The sequence below is a fragment of the Prenolepis imparis genome, unplaced genomic scaffold (assembly GCF_030444845.1).
Source record: "Prenolepis imparis isolate NDT839.2.m4 unplaced genomic scaffold, iyPreImpa1.0 SCAF_2, whole genome shotgun sequence".
In the NCBI taxonomy this organism is placed as follows: domain Eukaryota; kingdom Metazoa; phylum Arthropoda; class Insecta; order Hymenoptera; family Formicidae; genus Prenolepis; species Prenolepis imparis.
Window position 1 is genome coordinate 16,385,496 of NW_028141160.1, and position 21,402 is coordinate 16,406,897.

General features: G+C 31.4%; 2 protein-coding genes across 3 annotated transcripts in view; one reads left to right on the forward strand and one right to left on the reverse strand.

Moving 5' to 3' along the window:
• Unc80 (unc80, NALCN channel complex subunit) overlaps window positions 1-16,983 on the forward strand; it is a 30,957-nt gene extending 13,974 nt beyond the window's left edge. For both annotated transcript variants that reach the window (XM_083058744.1, XM_083058745.1), the window contains exons 31-51: window positions 3,738-3,986; window positions 4,248-4,737; window positions 4,928-5,561; window positions 5,641-5,821; window positions 5,882-6,060; window positions 6,200-6,448; window positions 6,532-6,805; window positions 6,875-7,179; window positions 7,271-7,696; window positions 7,776-7,994; window positions 8,083-8,228; window positions 8,322-8,649; window positions 8,944-9,264; window positions 9,375-9,633; window positions 9,717-9,920; window positions 10,099-10,446; window positions 10,915-11,169; window positions 11,409-11,513; window positions 13,349-13,471; window positions 15,674-15,822; window positions 16,056-16,983. In XM_083058744.1, coding sequence (XP_082914870.1) covers window positions 3,738-3,986; window positions 4,248-4,737; window positions 4,928-5,561; window positions 5,641-5,821; window positions 5,882-6,060; window positions 6,200-6,448; window positions 6,532-6,805; window positions 6,875-7,179; window positions 7,271-7,696; window positions 7,776-7,994; window positions 8,083-8,228; window positions 8,322-8,649; window positions 8,944-9,264; window positions 9,375-9,633; window positions 9,717-9,920; window positions 10,099-10,446; window positions 10,915-11,169; window positions 11,409-11,513; window positions 13,349-13,471; window positions 15,674-15,822; window positions 16,056-16,646 — 6,035 coding nt within the window. In that variant the 3' untranslated portion in view covers window positions 16,647-16,983. The remainder of the gene's footprint in view (window positions 1-3,737; window positions 3,987-4,247; window positions 4,738-4,927; window positions 5,562-5,640; window positions 5,822-5,881; window positions 6,061-6,199; window positions 6,449-6,531; window positions 6,806-6,874; window positions 7,180-7,270; window positions 7,697-7,775; window positions 7,995-8,082; window positions 8,229-8,321; window positions 8,650-8,943; window positions 9,265-9,374; window positions 9,634-9,716; window positions 9,921-10,098; window positions 10,447-10,914; window positions 11,170-11,408; window positions 11,514-13,348; window positions 13,472-15,673; window positions 15,823-16,055) is intronic.
• Window positions 16,984-17,130: 147 nt separating this feature from the next.
• On the reverse strand, window positions 17,131-20,621 carry LOC145949051 (carboxypeptidase Q-like). Its single transcript, XM_083058746.1, has 7 exons — window positions 20,465-20,621; window positions 19,717-20,071; window positions 19,238-19,388; window positions 18,850-19,099; window positions 18,514-18,754; window positions 17,771-17,953; window positions 17,131-17,515 (listed from the first exon to the last, which is right to left on the reverse strand). The coding sequence occupies exons 2-7, from the start codon at window positions 20,064-20,066 to the stop codon at window positions 17,245-17,247; spliced, it is 1,446 nt and encodes a 481-aa protein (XP_082914872.1). The 5' UTR covers window positions 20,067-20,071; window positions 20,465-20,621; the 3' UTR covers window positions 17,131-17,244.
• Window positions 20,622-21,402: the final 781 nt, after the last annotated feature.

The window sequence follows — 21,402 nt, forward strand, 5'->3', positions numbered from 1 at the left end:
AAAAATATATATTAATTAATTATACAATTCATAAAAATTTAGTATTTAAATCTAAAACAGAAAATGCGATCAAAAAAATAGAATTTTCTACAAGAATCTTTTGATAATCGAAATAATCACAACATTGAGAATAATTACGATTTTATTGATGAAAAGATTATTAATATTTTTTGATAAAAATTAGCTACTTTAGACTCGGTTAAAATTTTTGACAGTTAACTGATTTCTGTCAAAAATTATTAATCGAAGATAAAGTATTACAACATATTATATATGTACAATATATTAGTATTTTAATTTTTATAACATATTGTTACTTTAAAATTTAATTAGCAAATTAACGTTTTAGTAATATTTTTTGACAGAAATCAGCTGATCAATTTGCTAATTAATTTTTAAAATATAGATATGTCATAAAAATTAAAATAATAATATGTTTTAAATAATAAGTCATAATTCATTAAACTCGATTAATATTTTTAACAGTCATCAACTGATAACTGTCAAAACTATTAATCGTGATATATTAATCGTGTATATTAATTAAATAAATGAGTACATAAATGTATATATATATATATATATATATATATATATATATAAATGTGTACATAAATATATATACATATATATATATATATATAAATGTGTACATAAATGTATATATATATAAATGTGTACGTAAATGTATACATATATATGTATATATATATATATATAAATGAGTACATAAATGTATATACATATATATAAATGAGTACATAAATGTATATACAATATACATATATATAAATGAGTACATAAATGTATAAATGTATATTATATAAATGTGTACATAAATGTAGATATATATAAATGTGTACATAAGTTAATAAAAATACTACCAATCAATACATATAACAATAAATAATAAGCAATATTAATTAATTTTGACATCATAAATTAGAAAGTTAAATGCAAAATGGTGATATAAAATAATGTAGTAAATGTAAGTAGTTTAGGTTAATGAAAGTAGTGTAGATCAATGAAAGTGATATAAATTAATAAAAATACTATCAATCAATACATATAATAATAAATAATAAGCAATATTAATTAATTTTGACATCATGAATTAAAAAGTTAAATGCAAAATGGTGACATAAAATAATGTAATAAATGTAAGTAGTATAGGTCAATGAAAGTAGTGTAGATCAATGAAAGTGATATAAATTAATAACAATACTATCAATCAATACATGTAATAATAAATAATAAGCAATATTAATTAATTTGGACATCATGAATTAAAAAATTAAATGCAAAATGGTGACATAAAATAATGTAGTAAATGTAAGTAGTATAGGTCCACTGGCGGATCCTGGGGGGGGGGGGGGTAAACCCCCTCTTGCAAATTAAAAGAAACAGTTTTGCTGAATTTGTTTAAAAAATATAAATAAAGATAAACAAACATTAAAGAGCTATCGACGTCAGGATCCGCTAGTGTATATATATAAATATAAGATACACTGTAAATTATACTCATTACGCATTCAAGGAGTTAAGTATGGAATAAGTCAGACATAGGATGAAATAATGAGATAATTTCATGCACGAAAATAATTAGGCGAAATTCTTTATATATATATATATATAATATATACAATATGTATATATAAGATACACTGTAAATTATACTCATTACGCATTCAAGGAGTTAAGTTTAGATTAAGTCAGACATAGGACGAAATGATGAGATAATTTTGTTGTACAAAAATAATTAGGCGAAATTCTTTGTATCTATATAATATATATTATATAGATATAAAAAATTTCACCTAATTATTTTCGTGCAATGAAATTATCTCATTATTTCGTCCTATGTCTGACTTATTCTATACTTAACTCCTTGAATGCGTAATGAGTATAATTTACAGTGTATCTTATACATACATATTGTATATATTATATAGATATAAAGAATTTCGCCTAATTATTTTCGTGCAACGAAATTATCTCATCATTTCGTCCTATGTCTGACTTAATCAAACTTAACTCCTTGAATGCGTAATGAGTATAATTTACAATGTATCTTATACATACACACATATTGTATATATTATATATATATATATATATATATATATATATATATATATAAAGAATTTCGCCTAATTATTTTCGTGCATGGAATTATCTCATCGTTTGATCCTATGTCTGACTTAATCTAATCTTAACTCCTTGAATGCGTAATAAGTATAATTTACAGTGTATCTTATACTTTTATATATATATATTTTATATATATATTTTATATATATATATAAAAGTATAAGATACACTATTACGATATTGTAAATTATACTCATTACGCATTCAAGGAATTAAGTATAGATTAAGTCAGACATACGACGAAATGATGAGATAATTTCGTCGCATGAAAATAATTAGGCGAAATTATTTATATCTATATAATATACATACATATATATATATATATATATATATATAAAAGTATAAGATACACTGTAAATTATACTCATTACGCATTCAAGGAGTTAAGTTTGATTAAGTCAGACATAAGACGAAATGATGAGATAATTTCGTTGCACGAAAATAATTAGGCGAAATTCTTTATATCTATATAATATATACAATATGTATGTATAAGATACACTGGAAATTATACTCCTTACGCATTCTAGGAGTTAAGTTTAGATTAAGTCAGACATAGGACGAAATGATGAGATAATTTCGTTGCACAAAAATAATTAGGCGAAATTCTTTATATCTATATATAATATGTATATATATACACTGGCGGATCTCCTGGGAGGGAGTGGGTTAAATCCCCCCTTGCATTTGTTTAAAAAATATAAATAAAGAAAAACAAACATTAAAGAGCTATCGACGTCGTTGATTCTGGAATAAAAGCTAATCATGAAACCAAAAATATTAAATAAAATAATTTTGCAAACCCCCCCCCCCCACATTGTCGATGTCAGGATCCGCTAGTGTATAGGTCAATGAAAGTAGTGTAGATCAATGAAAGTGATATAAATTAATAAAAATACTATCAATCAATACATATAATAATAAATAATAAGCAATATTAATTAATTTGGACATCATGAATTAAAAAGTTAAATGCAAAATGGTGGCATAAAATAATGTAGTAAATGTAAGTAGTATAGGTCAATGAAAGTAGTGTAGATCAATGAAAGTGATATAAATTAATAAAAATACTATCAATCAATACACATAATAATAAATAATAAGCAATATTAATTAATTTAGACATCATGAATTAAAAAGTTAAATGCAAAATTTATGTTAAATGCATTTTCTACAAGTACGAATGTGGGAAATAAATGTGTATATATCATATCTTTTTTTTTAATTCTCAATAATAAAATAACGTTATAGTTGATGTATATTAATATTAATCCGCTAGTGATTTTAATTAATTTTTAATTTTTTATTCTGAAGTTTACGAAGATCGCAAAATAGTAAAGGATTTTTCTACTCGGTTCAATCCGTTTTACTTGCATACAATGGGTGGAGCGATTATTGTCGAACATCTTATATATATTATCATAGTGTATTTATATATTATATACATATATATATATATATATATATATATACAATTATTAAACAATTATTAAACTAGCGCATTATATTTATCTTAATTATATCTTAGAGATTTTATTTTAAAATGAGATATAAAATACTTGATATAAATATAAATTTTACAGCGGAACGTAAAATTAGTTTTGTTTTGTACGAGCCTGATAATGAGTCCGAGGGTAGCAGTAAATCGACTGTTACGATTCAAGGGGAAGAGACTCAGAATATTGAAAAGGAAAAAGCAAAAAGAATGCCAGCTCCTCAAAGTAGACCATTTCTTCTTCGTCGTAGTACTGCTGGAACTGGTTCGTTTAAAAAAAGGAGCCTTAAACTTCGTCGCAATACTAAAGAGGGCAAGGATACAGAGTGCGAGGCATGTAAGTAAAATTTCAACAACAAAAGAAATCAAGAATAAATATTAATAATTCGTACAAATTAGTAATTTGTACAAATATTAATTTCCTGTAAAAAACTGATATATAATTATATTTACAAATAAATTTTTCGAGTTTAAATTACGTAATATTGTTAGAAAATTAATTTTAATTACTAATTAATTTTTCAATTATATATTGTTGATTTCGGCAATTATACATATTTAATAACGTTAGTTAGCGATCATGACGTTTTATTTATAGATACAGTGAAACGTGCAGATTCAATTCAATCTAAGAGAAAAGTGAGCTCGCTTTCCGATAGAAGTGACACATCAGAGCCCGGTGCTGCCGGTGAAGTTAGCGGTGAGGAATCACCGGGTATTCTCAGCGACGATCAGCCACCAGAGAGTCCAAGTGACAGTAACGAAACTGACGAAAGCAATAAAAATTTCCCGTGGATGAAAGTTCTTGTACAGTTCGCCAATTCCTACAATTTCTATTGCTCTCATCAGAATTTTTGCCATCCCTTCTGTCATCGACGACAGATGCGTGCTAGCAGTAGATTGATAAAGTCCGTGAGAAAGGTCTATGGCGAGGACTTTGGTATTTTGAACGGAACGGGTTTATTGGACATTGACACTGATAAGAAGGAAGATGGCAAGAAAGACAAACGTAGCCGCAAGGTATCCGATCAAACCAGTACGCAGGTGTCGCCTGTCCGAAGAAAAGACAGCGTGGGACGCAAGTACAAGTAATTTACAATTATTCTAAAATATATTTGTTGATTGAATAAATACTTGTGCTTTAAAATATTGCCAATTAATTAAATATTTTTATTTTACTAAAATGTAGTTTACTAAAAATTAAATATGGAAATTAGTGTAAATAACTACAATTTTAAAATTATATTTGATATGTTAATTTATTTAATATTCGTACAGGATAGAGAAAAATCTGGACGGTTCTCAATCTGGTCGATCAACTCAACGGGATTCCTCAAAAGATCTCGCAGAGCAAGATTCTGAAAGAGGCAAGGAATCTTCGAAAAAGATCACAACGGATGATGATGTTGAAGAGGATAGAGAACCACCGCCAATTTTAAAATACGTAAAGAGTCAAGTGAAAGATGCTTTTCACGCACCTCTGGCAACTTTAATAAAAGGAGCTGTCGTTATGACGGAAGATTTGTTTGTAGAAGTGTTGCCTGTCGCATGGGAACTCTTATTAGAATCTAATCAAGAAGTCGCCGCGTCGGCCGCGGCGCTTTTCATAGTATCGGCCGTGCGAGCACCGAACCAAGCCAGCGATCTAATGCACAAAGGTCTTCAGCATAGTAACAGCAGTGTACGCATTAACGCTATTTTGCGATTTCAAGTTCTGTGGAAATTGCGATACCAGGTGTGGCCGCGAATGGAAGAGGCGGCTCATCTAACTTTCAAAGTGCCTCCGCCAGGAATAGAATTCACTCTGCCATCACCAAAGATTGGAATAGAATCCTTACCGGTGGTTGATCCGCCTTGGATGCCACAAGTGAAGACCAAGGTGGAGGAGGTCACTATCAATCAAGAACGTCATGTAAGTAATTATCACGAACTATGTTTCATATTTTTTAAGATTAACAGATTGCTTATATCATATTTGTTTTTCATTTTAGAGATCTTTAGTGACTGCGACGAAGACGAGAAAAAAGCAGCAAACCGAATTGATCAAGAAAGCTCTTCAGGCGCAAGATGATAAGAAGCGGGAAGAAAGGGAGAACTTTCTGATAACAACGATACCGATTACTGTTCAGGCTGCTTATGAACCCAGCCCAGTAGGAGATGATCATGACGAAGGTATATATTTATTTTGTCAAAATGTATTATTTTTTCTTAATGACGTATTTTTCAATGCAGGTAACGTGGGAGACGAGGATGCGGGTGAGACAGTTCAGAGAAATACGTCACATCACAGCCAGTCGGCTCTCTCGTTGTTTCCCTCATCACTATGTTCAGCGATCGTTCAAATTATCAATCTTCTGGATGATCCAGCAGTCTCCGATGATGGAAACGCCGTATATGAAGTGGCATATCAAGTATAACGAGAAATAAATTTGTAAACTAAATCACACATACATTATTTAAATCTTATTATTTAAAATATATTATTAAAATTAATCTTAATAATTTTATCTATAATAAATAATAAATAATTTATAAATTTATCTATATCAGGTGATTTGGAGTTGCTTGGTGGAAGACAGCGCTTTGTTTCTTCGATATGTGCTGGAACGTCTGACGAGAGAGAAGCAAGAGTTGATGTTTAAGATTTTAAGACATCTTATTAGATTTGTACCAAAATTACCACAACAAGCTGCGTTCGCACTGTACAATTATATCATTGGATACGTTATGTTTTATGTGCGTACTCCGCATGAAGAGGGTCAAAAATTAATTGGAACTGCGCTGTCTATCCTATGGATGGTAAATCGTGAATTTTTTAAAAATCTTCTTTACAAACTTTTTATTAATACGAGATTGCTGATAATGATTCTTTCTGATATTAGGTTGTACACAGTGTACACGGCATTATGTTTAAAGATCTAAAACAGATTCTGCGAAAGGAACAGTGCGACGCGTCAATTCTGCTTACGGCGAACGTTCCGTCGGCGAAAAAGATCATTGTTCACGGTCCACAGGATCCCGATGCCGGAGAAATACCCTCGCAATTTCCGGTCCAAGAGGACACGCAATTTTGTCAGATACTTCGAGAGTCCTTGGACTTTTTCGGTGTCGAAGAATCGAAACATCAAGAATACTTCCTTGTGGATTACAAGACGCGTTAGTTTCTTCATTTACTTTTATTATGCAATAATAATTCTATAATGTCAATCTTTCGTTAAATTTCAGATCAAATACATAATCCGTCGTCATACGTGAGAGATTATTATTTCTTTAAGAGATCTCAATTTCCGCAAATCGAACTCATTCATATGAAGCCGGAGGACGCGTTTAACGCGTTGCAACGACAGGAATTAAGGCACAAGTTTGTAGAGATAGGAAAAGTGCTGTTGACCTGGGCAATCTTGAAGAACGTCGACATGGTGGTGCAGAGAGTCGTATTTCTTCACGAAGAACTCATGAAGCTACCGTCATTCCCGCGTAAAGCGTTAGAAGCGGATTTGGATCTGTACAAAGGTGGTGAAATTGGAAGAGTACGTATTTGAATATTTTGATTTCAATTAAAATTATAATTATTTTACAAATAATTTCGTTGACGTCAAATCCTCTTTCGCGATATTACAGGAACTTCTCGGGCTGGACGTGATGCATAAGTTTATGTGGGTCAGATTAATCGCGCGCATGTTTGAGGCCATGGCCGGCAATTTCGCGTATTCCGGCGATATCCATCTTTTTCTAAACGTTCTGAATGGTGCCCTGATTCTTCACAGCGAGGATTCATGCATTCTGCGTTACGTTGTGGCAACTTACATAAACGCAGCGCATAATTTCAAGAATATTTTTTCGACCAACGGTTATCTGCTAATCATGCCGACTTTATTGCAATTATACTCGACGCATCAGACGAATAAACTCGTAACGACTACTGTCGAATACGCGGTCAAACAGTTTTATCTCATGAATCGTAAACCCTTTATTCTTCAAATGTTTGGCAGCGTATCCACTATATTGGATACGAATGAGTTGAGCGTCCACGGCGAGGCTCATAAGGTTTGTTTTTTTTTTCATATAAACAAAAAATGCATGCGTATAAATGTCTCTAAAAAATGATAATATCTTATTTGATAAGGTTCCTTCCGCGTGCCTATTTAATTTGTTAATGAGTTTGGAAACTCCGTCGCCGGATCCACTCAATATAGGAGAATTGGTAAAAGAAGAGAAACCTTTGAAAGCGATAGACTTCTGTTATCACGATGAAAACGAAATGGTCAACGTGCTCGATTGTATATCTCTTTGCGTGATGGTAATAGCTTACGCACCTGACGCTCTCAGAGGCCAGCAGATGTTGGTAAGAGATATATCTCGTTGCTAATTTATTATGTTACTAATTTATTTGATCAAATGAACATCCGATAAAATTGTCGCATTTTATACAGATAATATTAGAAGCAATATTGCCGTGCTACGTTCAGGAGATTCAATTATCCACATATAATAAAGAAGGCAAGACGGAAAAGGAGATAATAAATCAATTAGCCATTGCAGTGAAGACATTAGTTAACAATTCTGAAGCGTTGACAAAGTGTGTACTAAATTTGTCAATTTCCTTCTTACAATTGTTTTCTCTTCTTCTGTCTTTATATCGCAAGATTTAACATCTCATTATTTTTCGTAGATATTACAATGGTCCGCAAAAATCTAGCCCCGAACATAAAGGTTCCAGTCAGAAAAATTACGGCAAAGGCCCGTATTCACCGGGTTACGATTTCGAGGACGACACTCACACGACAAAGTATATGGAACATTCAAAAACTCGACATTTTTACGAGCGAGACAATGAGGATGCTGAGAATTTCCACAAGAACGAATTCAGAAGACCTCGCAATACTTTATTAAATATGGTTGGAGATTTTGTGACTCGTTGTTCCGCTCGTTTGGTAGAACTCAACAAGAAATCTCAAGACGGAAAGAATATCGAATTGTTGGATTCAAAATGCCATGTGGTAAATTTATCCATTCTCTCTATAACATACAATACTCAGTTTATTGCTATACAATAAAATTTAATGAATAATTGAGATAATTTTTTCATAAATTAATAAACTATTAATAAAAAACGATTTTTTTGCAACCAATTTGTCACGCAAAAATAGAAAATAGAAATATTTTTCACACATTTAATAAAAAAATGTTTATAATATAATTGATAATGACATTGTGACAAGATAATTCGTCCACGCATGCAGAGAATTTAATAGCTGTAATATCGTAAGTAATGATTGCGTCTCTTTATGCAGCGATTAGCCGATATTGCTCACACTCTCTTGAAGATCTCTCCGTATGATCCCGTTACTATGGCTTGCCGTGGTCTCCGCAGATATATGAACGATATTCTTCCCTCGACTGAATGGGCGGCCGACGACATGAGACCGGCGTTAACACTCATTCTCAGAAGATTAGATAAGACTTTTAGTAAAATACATAAGAAAGCATCGATCAGAAGAAATACCAATTGGGTCGCCGCCAGTAATCTTTTGAAAGGAGTTTACGAGACCCTGTTGAAATGTCCGTATATCGCACACTTCCAATATCTGAAGACACTATTGTATACTTGTCAGGTAAATGTTGAAAGAATTTCTTCTATCGGCGGATTCTTTTCTATTTTAATTTAAACGAATTTTTAATTTTAATTAATTAATTAATTAATTAATTGTCATTAACTTTTTAGGCCTTGATTGTCGGAGATACTCCGCCTGAGGACGCAGCTTCGGCTTCCGCAGCTGCTTTAATGAGCAAGATACCGCCTCCGCATTTCTGCTCGACAGTGTTACGTCTGATTGCATTGCACGTGATATCATTCGGCGAGGGATATTCGTTGGAAAATGTTCTCAGTGGTCAGAACATGTTCGCCACCCAAACACGTACCGAAAACGCGATGTTGAACTTGCTGATACCATTATTTCTGCGCATTGGGACCGGAAGAAAAGGTAAAAAAATCCATTATTCATATTATGCAAAAAAATTACGATTACGAATTATTTGTATTATCTTGCGTTACTGATGTTTTTAGATATACCGAAACTGAGGCAATCGGACATTAGTTTTGCTCTAACGGCTGTATTGAACACGCTTTGGCCGCCAAGCCTAAAAGCAGTGCCGTTGACGGTGCAAAAACCGCCGACGGACATGAGAACTGGTAGCCTAACATTTGCTGCGAGAGATCCGAAAACTTTGACAAAAACGTCCTTAACGTTATATCAAGTCGCGTTTCTAGGTAAGGATTTATTTAAAAAAAGAACAAACTATTTAAATAAAATTTTACGAGAAAGTTAGAAAAATGTTAGTATATGATTTTCATAAATTATTTTCAAAATTATTATTATGCGAATTATATTACATATTTTTCATTGTTATAAATAATACATGCTTGATGCTCAACTGCTTACTTTCAGCACTTAAAATAATGACTATATGTTTCGAAACTGAGTTGAGAACGGAATGGCCGAAAATTTTGCGCACAATGCGTCTTCTGAATAAACGAAACGAAGCTTCCATATATCTTTGGAACTTTATAGAATTCGTAGTAACACATCGCACGGCTTTGTACATCCAGATGCTTCCGTTCATTGTTTATAAGATCGGACAGGCGCCGATATCTGAACATGAACGAAACATGCATACGATCATACGTGAAAAAATTAATGGCAGCATTATTGTGCCAAAATCTCGCGGAGCGCTATTGATGGATCTCATTCACGAATTGAAGAAACTGAAAGAGGAAATCGAAGATCGAAGATTCGGTTAGTACTTTTAACAATGTAAAATTAATTTAATTAATGATTACATATTTAAGTTTCTAATAAAGAACTTACCGAGTTATTTGCATACAAAAAGATTAACACATCGAAAAAGGCATTAAAATAATATTTAAAAAAAACATTATTTTATTGTCTATTGTTCAAATCTATCTTTTCTACAAAATTAAAATATAAAAGTAACTTAAAAGTAAAGCACTTATTGAGACAAAAAATTATTTAAACTTATATATCTTTTTTGCATAAGTTATAGTATTAAAAAATATTGCAAAAAATATAAAAGTTACGAAAATTTTATGCAAAAAAATTGACGCAACTATGTCTCATAATCTATCATCGTACTTATCGCAATTATTTTATTGTAAATAAAAATACGTGTATCATTTACATAAATCATAGATAATTCAAGTTAATTCGAGGATTCTTGATTAATTATTTTGTAATTATGTCTAGATGAAATGCAACCGGAACCTAAGAGAAGTGTAGTGGACATGCATCCGATAACTGAAGGTCAACCTCGTACTCAGAGGCCGTCTCTGATGGATCTTCTGACCGGCGATTTAGGATCTAGAGCTCACATAAATCGTACACCCTCCGAGACTCCGGCGCACCATTCTACAGCAGCCCAATTGCAGCCTCATTCGACTCACTTGAGTAAAACAATGCAGTCCAATCAAGTAACAGCGCCGAGCAGTACTCGCATTGGCGGTATTATTATACTATTTTTTTACTTTTTGCGACATAAATATTAAAAAATTACAATATTCCCCCCCCCCCAATGTTGTAGCAATAATTTTGATATTTAATTAATTTTAAACATTTAATCAGATCAAATTCAAACATTCGAGTGCATTGACAAATATCACGCACTATTGCACAAGCGCATATTCCAGCGCTACTTTTCTTCAAAATTGCAATACCATCGATAGTACATATCTCAATTGCAGGATCTATATCGAGTGCTAGCGCAGGATCTTCCACTTTACGAGAAGCGAGCGACACGATCACTGGAGAGACCTGCGTTGAGCAGCAGCTGACGTCGACGACGACAGGTATTCCATCTCTTTCGATGAATAAATATAAAGAGGTTCCCTGTCTAATTGTCGATTACGATCGATGCGACTGCAAGCCTCTCGCATACGTTTCATTACTGTCGTACGCGCAGTACGAAATCAGCTGACCGTTACCACAGTTGGATCGAGCCATTGTCTATAGATCACTGCCAACAAGGTTTCTCAGTGACTCGACGGTTGCTCTCTTCCTTTATGCTCGTAGTTTCTTGCGCGGTTTGCATCGTCTTCATTTCATTCCCTTTACAGTGAGGCTTGCAACTTGAAGAGTTTAGCGTTCTCCTTTCGATTACGAACAAGAATTCCTTCTCGTCAACGGACGATTACGTCGTCGTCCTCTCTCTCCCCTATCTGAAAAAAAGATTCCTCTTGTTAATCGCATATATCATTTAAGGCGTCATGTGTTTTAAAGGCATAAGAGTCGTTTGCGTCTCTCTCGCCGGTCATATGATTGACACATTGATCATTACGTTGCTTCCATTGCTAGCTAGGGAACGGAGGTAAGCGGACCGATTCTAAAACTCAATCAATTCTGACACAATCTACGATATATATATATATATATACATATATATATCCTGCTGGTATGTGCCCCTCTCACGCTTATCACTTTTTTGTAATTTTGATATCTCGATCGCTCTCTTCCTGTTTCTTCCGTCGCCTACCACAGTCTTCGTCCACTTCTTGTTGCCTCTTAAGTCCACTCTTTTACCGTGAAACGAGATTGGTAAAATAATCATTTATAATCACATAATTTATTCATTTACGTAATAATAAATAGAATATATATAATCAGAAAGAATTGAAAAATAATCAACATAAAAACTATAAAGATTTTTTAAAGACAGAATTTAGTGTGCAATCTCATTTCGCGGAGTTTTCTCTTAGAACACTGATATTTATTATCGTCTCCTCTATCACGTTTTATACGCAGAATTATAAGGAACTTATTACATATAGCAGTATTTAGACAATGGTAATGTCCAACAGTTGGTACCCTATATTGATCGTTGCGTAGACTCTCTACTACGTAGTTGCTTCGATGTTTCTATCGCTTTCTCCTTTATTCGAAAGCACGAAACTAATTAACTGTCGCTGATTGTTTTTACAGTTAGCACAACAACAACATCTATCAGTATCAACAGTTTCGTATCAACACACTCAATTTCAGCAGTCTTCGTAACTCGAAGATACATTTAATACGCTGATCTTAATTTGATTGACGCAGATATCATCAAAATTCTTCAGCTTGAAATTTTTTGCCTTACTATCGCTTATTCTGATAATCTTTTTATAACATGATATACACAAATACTCAATAATTTTTCTAGTCGAAGCAACATCGTACAGATATTTAGAGAACATTTCACATAATTATCGTGCATATGTCAATACCTGCACATTATATTTCGTCTCGATGGAGCTCTCATCACTGCGGTCATTTTTTATCGAAATTACATTTACATTATAAGATTAACAAAAATAAACTCACTTCCAGATTCACACATACAATATATTTCAAAGCATATATCGAAAAATTCTTTGCAGAGTTTCATGAATGATTTTCAGGAGCTTCTAAACTATAATTTAGGACAACGTCATTTTCAATATATAACAAAATCAATTAGACTACATGACACTTCATGGCATCATATTTACATCACAATTAATCAATGTTACTCCGATTCAAAAATGTGCAACGTCGACGCGATATACGATTGTGAGCAACATAACGGCGTGATTACTATATCATGGTGTGGTCTGTCTTACTTGTTATCCTTCCCCTCATATTAGACGTTCGATGTGGCATGTTTCAGATAGATTCCAACCATCTTCTACTAGCGATGAACGTAACCATGTTAAGCTTCATCCTATCTTACCTCACCAAAAGGCGCCAAAGCTGCGCTTTGTCTCTTCCGTAGAGTTTAGAAACTCATCAGGTAAATCCCTCAATCCCTGCTTTAGCTTATACATGATATACTAAGTCATGTCCTTCTGAAATATCCCTATTTTCTCCTTTCGACACGGTATGGTATTTAATTATATTACTGCAAAAAAAATAGATGAATTAAATAAACTTGTAGAAATTTATTCTGTAAAATGGAGTCTCTAATCTTCAATTTTAAAATCTAATAATTTAATGTTTGACTTTAAAGATTTTAAATTATATACCTTTACAAAATAGATTTCTATTCAATTCTTTTAATTTATCTATTTTTCGTAATAACACTAATATATTGCACATGTAATTCATTTTTCGCTAATATCATTACTTATTCTTGTAAAGATGGTTTTGGACAGGAATTTATGCGGAAAATGCAAGATTGTAGAAAAGATTTCTTTTGTCTTTTATACTTATCTTATTTGCATTAATCCATTATTTTGTATATATATTTGCACATCGCACAACAATTATTTTTGATCGATATATGAAAGAAATCAGCTTTATTGATAATTACCTAGGAATTAAAATAAATAGAAACAGATTCGTAGTTTAGATATTCCGCGAAAATTTAGTTGAGCTATTGCATGAGGCGAAATATAATACATAATAATATACATATATATAGCTTTATATAAAATTTTAATAATTATGGTGAACTTTAAATAATTAATTCTTTCTTTAAAGAAAGACAATAAAATTAGATTATACATTAAATTAATAAATAAATAAAGGCCAACTTAAACGAGCTGTGTTAATTCCAGATGTCAAATAAACTGTATTATTACGATTAACTTAACAATTCAATATATTAACTCACATATACGTTTCGACTGTACGACAGTCATTTTCAATACATCTATATTTCTACAATTAATTTATAATATTCAATGATAACACATTTAAAACGAAAGATTGGATTTCTACGTCTAAAAGCGTATAAATCGCATGTCGATGATTAGTCTAATTAATTAGACTAATTAATTAGACTAATCATCGACGATAGATGTATTGAAAATGACTGTCGTACAGTCGAAACGTATATGTGAGTTAATATATTGAATTGTTAAGTTAATCGTAATAATAAAGTTTATATGACATCTGGAATTAACACAGCTCGTTTAAGTTGGCCTTTATTTATTTATTAATTTATAGAATACACACGAGCCATAATTTATTATAAATTTATAGATTATACATATTGAATCACATTTTATCTTTTATTTAGTAGCGAGGTATCGCTATTTAACATCACAGGGTCTATAACATCTTTTCCAGAAAATAGAAGTTTGTTACTATATTGGCCGAATTTATCAAAAAGCACTCAAACATTATGTAATAAGCACTTTGTGTTTCTTTTTTCAAATTCTATCAATTCTAATGCACAATGAATTTGCAAGATATTTTCTTAGCAACTCTTTCTATATAAGTATCTGTTCATCAATATTTAATGGGCGTAACACTTGTTTATATGTAAATATATAATTGATATATTCTGTCTTGCAATATTCTCTCACATTGTTCTTTTATATGAAGAGATATTAGAAAAAATTGCTTTGTATGTTTTGTTCATAAATACAATCTTGCATGCATGTAATAAGTACATATACATATGTTCTCTCTCCGTAGGAATATTAATATATCTCAATCTTTAACATGCAATTCACATGCGGTATCATATTGTATATGCAGGAGATGTCTTATACCATCATAATATTTATAAAACATTTTGTACACAGTAATAATTTATGATAAGTATACCTATATGCTATTTTCAGTCATGCATTTACAAGTATGGAAATATTTCAGTTTTATAAAAATATGGGTTACATTAAATATCAAAATGCAAATGTTTTGTTTTATAATAATGATTGAACAATCTCTCTATTTGTGCAACAAAAATGCACCTTATAATTCTCTGTAGAACTTTTATCGTCACATACGTCTAAGAATGTTCAGATTTAATAGTAGCGTATATTTCTATATATATTTAATTTTGTAAAGGAGCTTTTATTAGATATAGTGTCACATGTTTCATAGAGCACAAGACGCGGGTATAATTATTATATTCCTGCGTGCTTCAAAAACAATCTAAAAAATTGTAAATACACTTTGAAAGAGGAGCATGAGTAGATGGAGTGTAGAGTAGAATCTGTAAATAAGACAGTAGACGTGACATGATCGTCGACTATCCCGCCAGGAGAGACAGTGACGAGCCAATTAAGTCCGAGCAGTCCAATCGAAGACAATTCTGGAGAATTCCGTACCGACAGGCCTCGCTTACAACGTTCTATGGGACAAAGCAAGAAGACTTTCCGCTTAAGAAAAAGTCGAAAGAGTCACATTGAGGTGACAAACTTTATATATTTTTTATATTTGAGACTAGAATAAAATTACTTAAATAGAAATATACACAGCGTGCGCGCGCTGTATATCTTTATATCAATATATCATTAATCATTATTATATGTTACCAAATCTATTAGCTTTACACGGACTGCTTATTTTATAACTTAATTATTTCTAATTCGTTCAGCTTTAAATTTTCCTTCAACGCAGAGATATGCGATACTATTTTTCAGATGACTCAGACGAAAATAGAACAGCATGATGCAACTATTCCCGAGCAAGTCACGAGCCAGCCAAAATCGGTGGTACAGACATCAACAGCTTTAGCAGGACCATCAGTGGATCCGCCGTTATCTAACATCCCATCCGATTCTTCGTCCATTCGTTCCAGGCGAAGTCTATCTGTTCGTAAATCGGACGGAGATAAAAATGTGCCAGCGGATCAGCAGCAGCTTCATGGAGCGACGCATCAGCATCATCACTGTCACCACTATCATCACCATCTGCATCCTCAGGTGTCGGACGTTTCCTGGGACGAAGACACGTCCAGCACTTCCGGATACCGTGAGTCGTATAGCATGCAGCTGATGTCATTGGACGGTAATGCTCAGGCGCCACCTTTAGCGTCGCCGGATCTCAATGATATGCCATCCACGAGCAGCACGACCACTAATTACATAGCTTTCGATGGCAGTTCTCCGGATTGTTCGTTCAACGGTAGCGGAGGTGAGAAAACCGCTTTACTAACTTCGAGTCAGAGAACAACCTCTCAACATTCCTTATTGATGGTCTTTCCAAATCAAGACGAAGATACGTTAATATAAGTCGCAAAATCGTTTGACTGAGATTGATAATTTAAATTAAGAGAATCATTGAAGATCAAGAGTTTAAAAAAAAGGGATATATAATTTGAAAAATGATGTTTAAAAAATATCAGGATTATGTGTGTGTGAAGGATTATACATTTAATTTATCATTTCTTATCTCTTACTTTTTTCGACTAATGGGATGTATGTGTGTCCTGTTGTTATTTGACATAAATGTTTTTATATAAATTTATTTTGTTCTATTGTAAATTGTACATGTGAAGTATATATGTATATCAAAGTTTAAACTAAAGTAAAATTTTTGTGGAACATATATACTATTAATTACAGAGTTTTTGTATTATATCGAAAGTAGAGCCAATATATAATAAATTATGAATCAATAATCTGTTAATAAATTCTTTAAATGAGGAGATCAAATAGAAGATGATTCGGAATTATATGTATTTTGATGCTTTTTTAAAGATTTTATGCATTAGAGTAAGCCCTAATTATTTATATGCTGCAATTGTATATATAGACATATTTGAAATAAAAACGGTCTATATACATACAGTCATAATCATATATATATCTTTAATTTTATTTTATTTTATTAAGATGTTTTATAAGTGTAATTGTGCCGAGGCAGATCAACGCTAATATCTGCCAGAACGAATGATACAGCTGCAAATATGGCTGTATTCATATCCAAAGCTTTCGGATTTTCCACCAGCATAGTGTCTGCATTCGTATGATGATAGTAGAAGTAGTTTTCGTTTCGCGTCCAAAGACCGGCACCTGGTACGCCAGCATTTACCCAAAATTGTATATCGGGCGCTGATGAGGGGCTCTTCAATTTCATATCACCCAACGGACCCAACAATCTAGGAACGTAAAAGATTTTATGCATTTGTTTCATAGTAAATAATATTTTTTTTTTTTAAATAAGCTTATTATTTTTAAAAACTGAAATATACTATAAATTTCAAAAATTTCTATTCAAATAATACTTTAAAGATGAGCGAAAAATCACTGGGTTTATTCAAACAAAATATTTAAATTGCAAAAACAAAAGCCCAAATCGTGAAAATATTAAAATGTGAAAATATAATAGTGTAAAATATTATGGAGATACTGACAGCATTATTCTCTGAAGTATACATTCAACTAGTTCGTTTCCAGTGAATTCGAGGCCCTCAGGAATAAATGTGCCGAAGTCGGATTCCATCACGAATTGCAAATTTTTATTCTCCGCCGTATGTCTTTGTATATACTGACGAGCTCCAATAAGACCAAGTTCCTCGGAAGTCCACATTATCATTCTACGTAACATATAAATAACTTATTATTTAACAAAATAATACTTATATATTCGTTATAAACAATATAATTGACTTTATTGATTTTTATTATATTTTACATTACGATACGTAAATACATTTTAAAGATATTGCTAATGAAAAAAATGTGTAATTAGACAAAATTGTAATTTGTTAAAAAACACATTTTTCAAATATATATTCTTTTATAATAACACTCTTATATGACATCGTCAAATGAATTTTAAGGTCAGGAATATAATCGCATTTTCTATATTCAAACTTTGCGATTAGCATTGAATGATATGGTCATACGCATACGTTGTATTCATTTGAATATGTATTGTAGTTATGCATACTAAATACATATACTTCTATTTAAAAAAAATTATTGATCTAAAAATGTTTGACAGCTTTACATTAAAAAAAAATAAAAATATATTCAAAGGATATATTTCCTAAAACACCAATTTTGTTTAATAACATTTTTTATTTCTTTTTGAAAATATTTGAATCACTTTATGCGTTTCACTTTGTGAATATTTTAATGTGTTTTGAATTACCTCATCGTTCTTCGCGCTCGCATACCGAGATGCTTCAATAATTTTAAAGCATTCCAAGATATAAAACTGCCACCTCCATCATCCATTGCACCTTGTCCAACATCCCAACTGTCTATGTGTCCAGAAACGACGACTGTTTTCTCAGGATTGCTAAAGCCAGTTATATCCGCTATAACGTTACGTGACTGAGTATCGGGATATCTTTTCGCTTGCATTTTCAGATTTATTACTATTGTTTCACCTAGATCAAAAATTAAAAATATTATTTTATTTATAATATGATATATAATCTATTGCCTATCAATTGTCTGAAATTATAAAATTATTTTCCTTTACCTCGATCAGCCATTCTTCGTAGAAGACTCGCGTCTTCGATAGTTATGCAAGCAGCTGGGATTTTAGTAACATTTTCTCCGTAGCTCATCATACCAGTATGCGGAGTGTACAATGAAAATGGTGTTACTGATCGGATCAAGACAGCCACTGCTCCTAATTCTGAGGCTCTCGTGGCACCTGAACTTCTATATTCCACGGTTTCCCCATACGAGATAAATTTTTCATTGTACACGACAATTTTCCCTGGAACCTAATATAATTGAAAGTCACTATATTATAATTGCGGACATGTGTAAAAATACACATATATATGTATATATAAATATATACATATGTGTGTGTAAAAATACACATATATTATATCGTTTTTTTATTCATTTAAATGTACCTCTTTTGCCCTTTTTTTAAGTTCTGCAAAACTATTCATCACTACAGCGTTAGCAGTTATACCTTCTTCTGGAGTACCAACACTGAAACCCAGTCCTAATAACGCCAAATCTTTGTGCCTTGGTTGTAATAAAGTCGCAGATTCTGAACCCCTAAAAATTTATTAATAATCGTACTTTTCTTTTTGTATTATTTTTTTATGCAATTTGGTTATTATATATTTAATAATTTCTAAAACGAGAAAATTAAGCTCTGCATAATAAATAGTAGTAAAGAAAGGCAATAAGACAGCTAATAAGAGCTAAAATGCATTACTTGAAACACAAACAAATTTTATTACACAGAAAATTTTTTTTATATATAAAAATCGGAAATTTTGATTCCTCTTAGGACCAGCGAAAGTATCATAAAAATTCAATATATAATTAATAATAATAATAATAATAATAATAATAATAATTTATAATTTAAGTTTTGTACCTGACCCAACGTGGTACAGTAGCCGGTTCACCATGTACATTTTCTAAACCGAAGCTAATCGATTTGTTGAGCACATAATCGATAGCGTCCTCGAGTGTTTGGGTACCAGTGAATCTTGGACCAAATTTGTCAACAAATATCGCCAAATCTTGCCACGTATTTCCTTTGAAGGAACCTTGCATAGTCTCATTGATAATTTTTTTCACCATCGGTGCGTAGGAGTCTATTTCTTCAATTAAGGTATTTGACAAATGACAAGTATCTTGTTTATTCGTGATATCACTTGACATTATCATTGACCGGACGCATAGCAGCCACACAAAGATAAAGTTTTTTTGTGTGCACCACATTATCACTAAAAAACGATTTTTCTGTACAATAAATGCTGTGATAGAAATTAATATAGTAATTAGAAGTTATATAACTAAAATATTATATAACTAAAATATTATATAAAAAAATTATCTTGCTATCTCTTTATATCTCTTTATATCTCTTTATACTTCTTTAAATCTTTTTATATCTTTCTCTTTATAGATTTAACATAAATATATTTTTATTTAAAATTTGATTAAAGTTAAATTTTGCAAATTAAAATATAACTTCGATATTTGATATATTAATCGATATTGTACATTTTTATTCCGTATAAAATAATTTTGAAAGATAATTGTTGAAAATTTGATATTATATTATAAAATTTATATATTAATTTAATTTTTAATAATTTTTAATAAAGTATTCTTACCACAATATGTCACTCAATATGTATGTTAAAATCACACACTTATAACTCTTATAAAAATATTTTATGAAGAAGAAGGTCTTCTCTCCGCGCGACGCAATAAAATGATACTAATTCGCAGACGTCTAGATGGATTCTAATGGTTGCTCGAGCAATGATTGCTGGATATATAAAGCAGATAAAACAGATTTCGTGATTATCTTTATAAAGATGTGGAATCATCTTCACTTATTGAAATGGTGCAACATTTTGAAATATATTTGACACGTAAATATTATAACTCATTATAACCATAGATTAAAAATTGTGATTAATGTCTGCAAATATATAAATTAACAACATTAACTTTCTTATATTATTGTTGTATTATTTTGATATATATATATATATATTGTTACGTCCTCGGGGTGACCTTTGCAATATCTCGCAAAAGGACGTCTCTCGCACTCACTCACAACATCCGCACCCGGTTGTTAATAAACAACCCTCCTAGCGATGATATTCGGGGGATGAAATGAAGGCGCTTAGGGGAAGAAAACCAGGGACATAACACTATATATAAATTAATACAATAAATATAAATAAAACAATATTGACATTAATGAACTGTTTTATATTAATATCTCACAGATTAAGCTTAAAATATAGTCAATTTCGAATTATTTATCGAGTGATATGTTAAATTGAAAATTAAATAAGAGTTTCAATACGTATAAGCAGTGTTTGTAGAGTCTCTCTCAAGAAACTCGAGAAAGTTCTTCTCTGAAAAGTTACTTTATCAGACTATGGTCATAACGAAGCCACATTAAAATAGTAAGAAAATATGTATTTTTTTCTTTTTAATAATTATAAATATATTTTTTGTCAGACATATAGTTATTTATTTTAAACAAGATTTAATATTTATAGAGTTAAAATGCAAAACTAACTTGATTTATGCT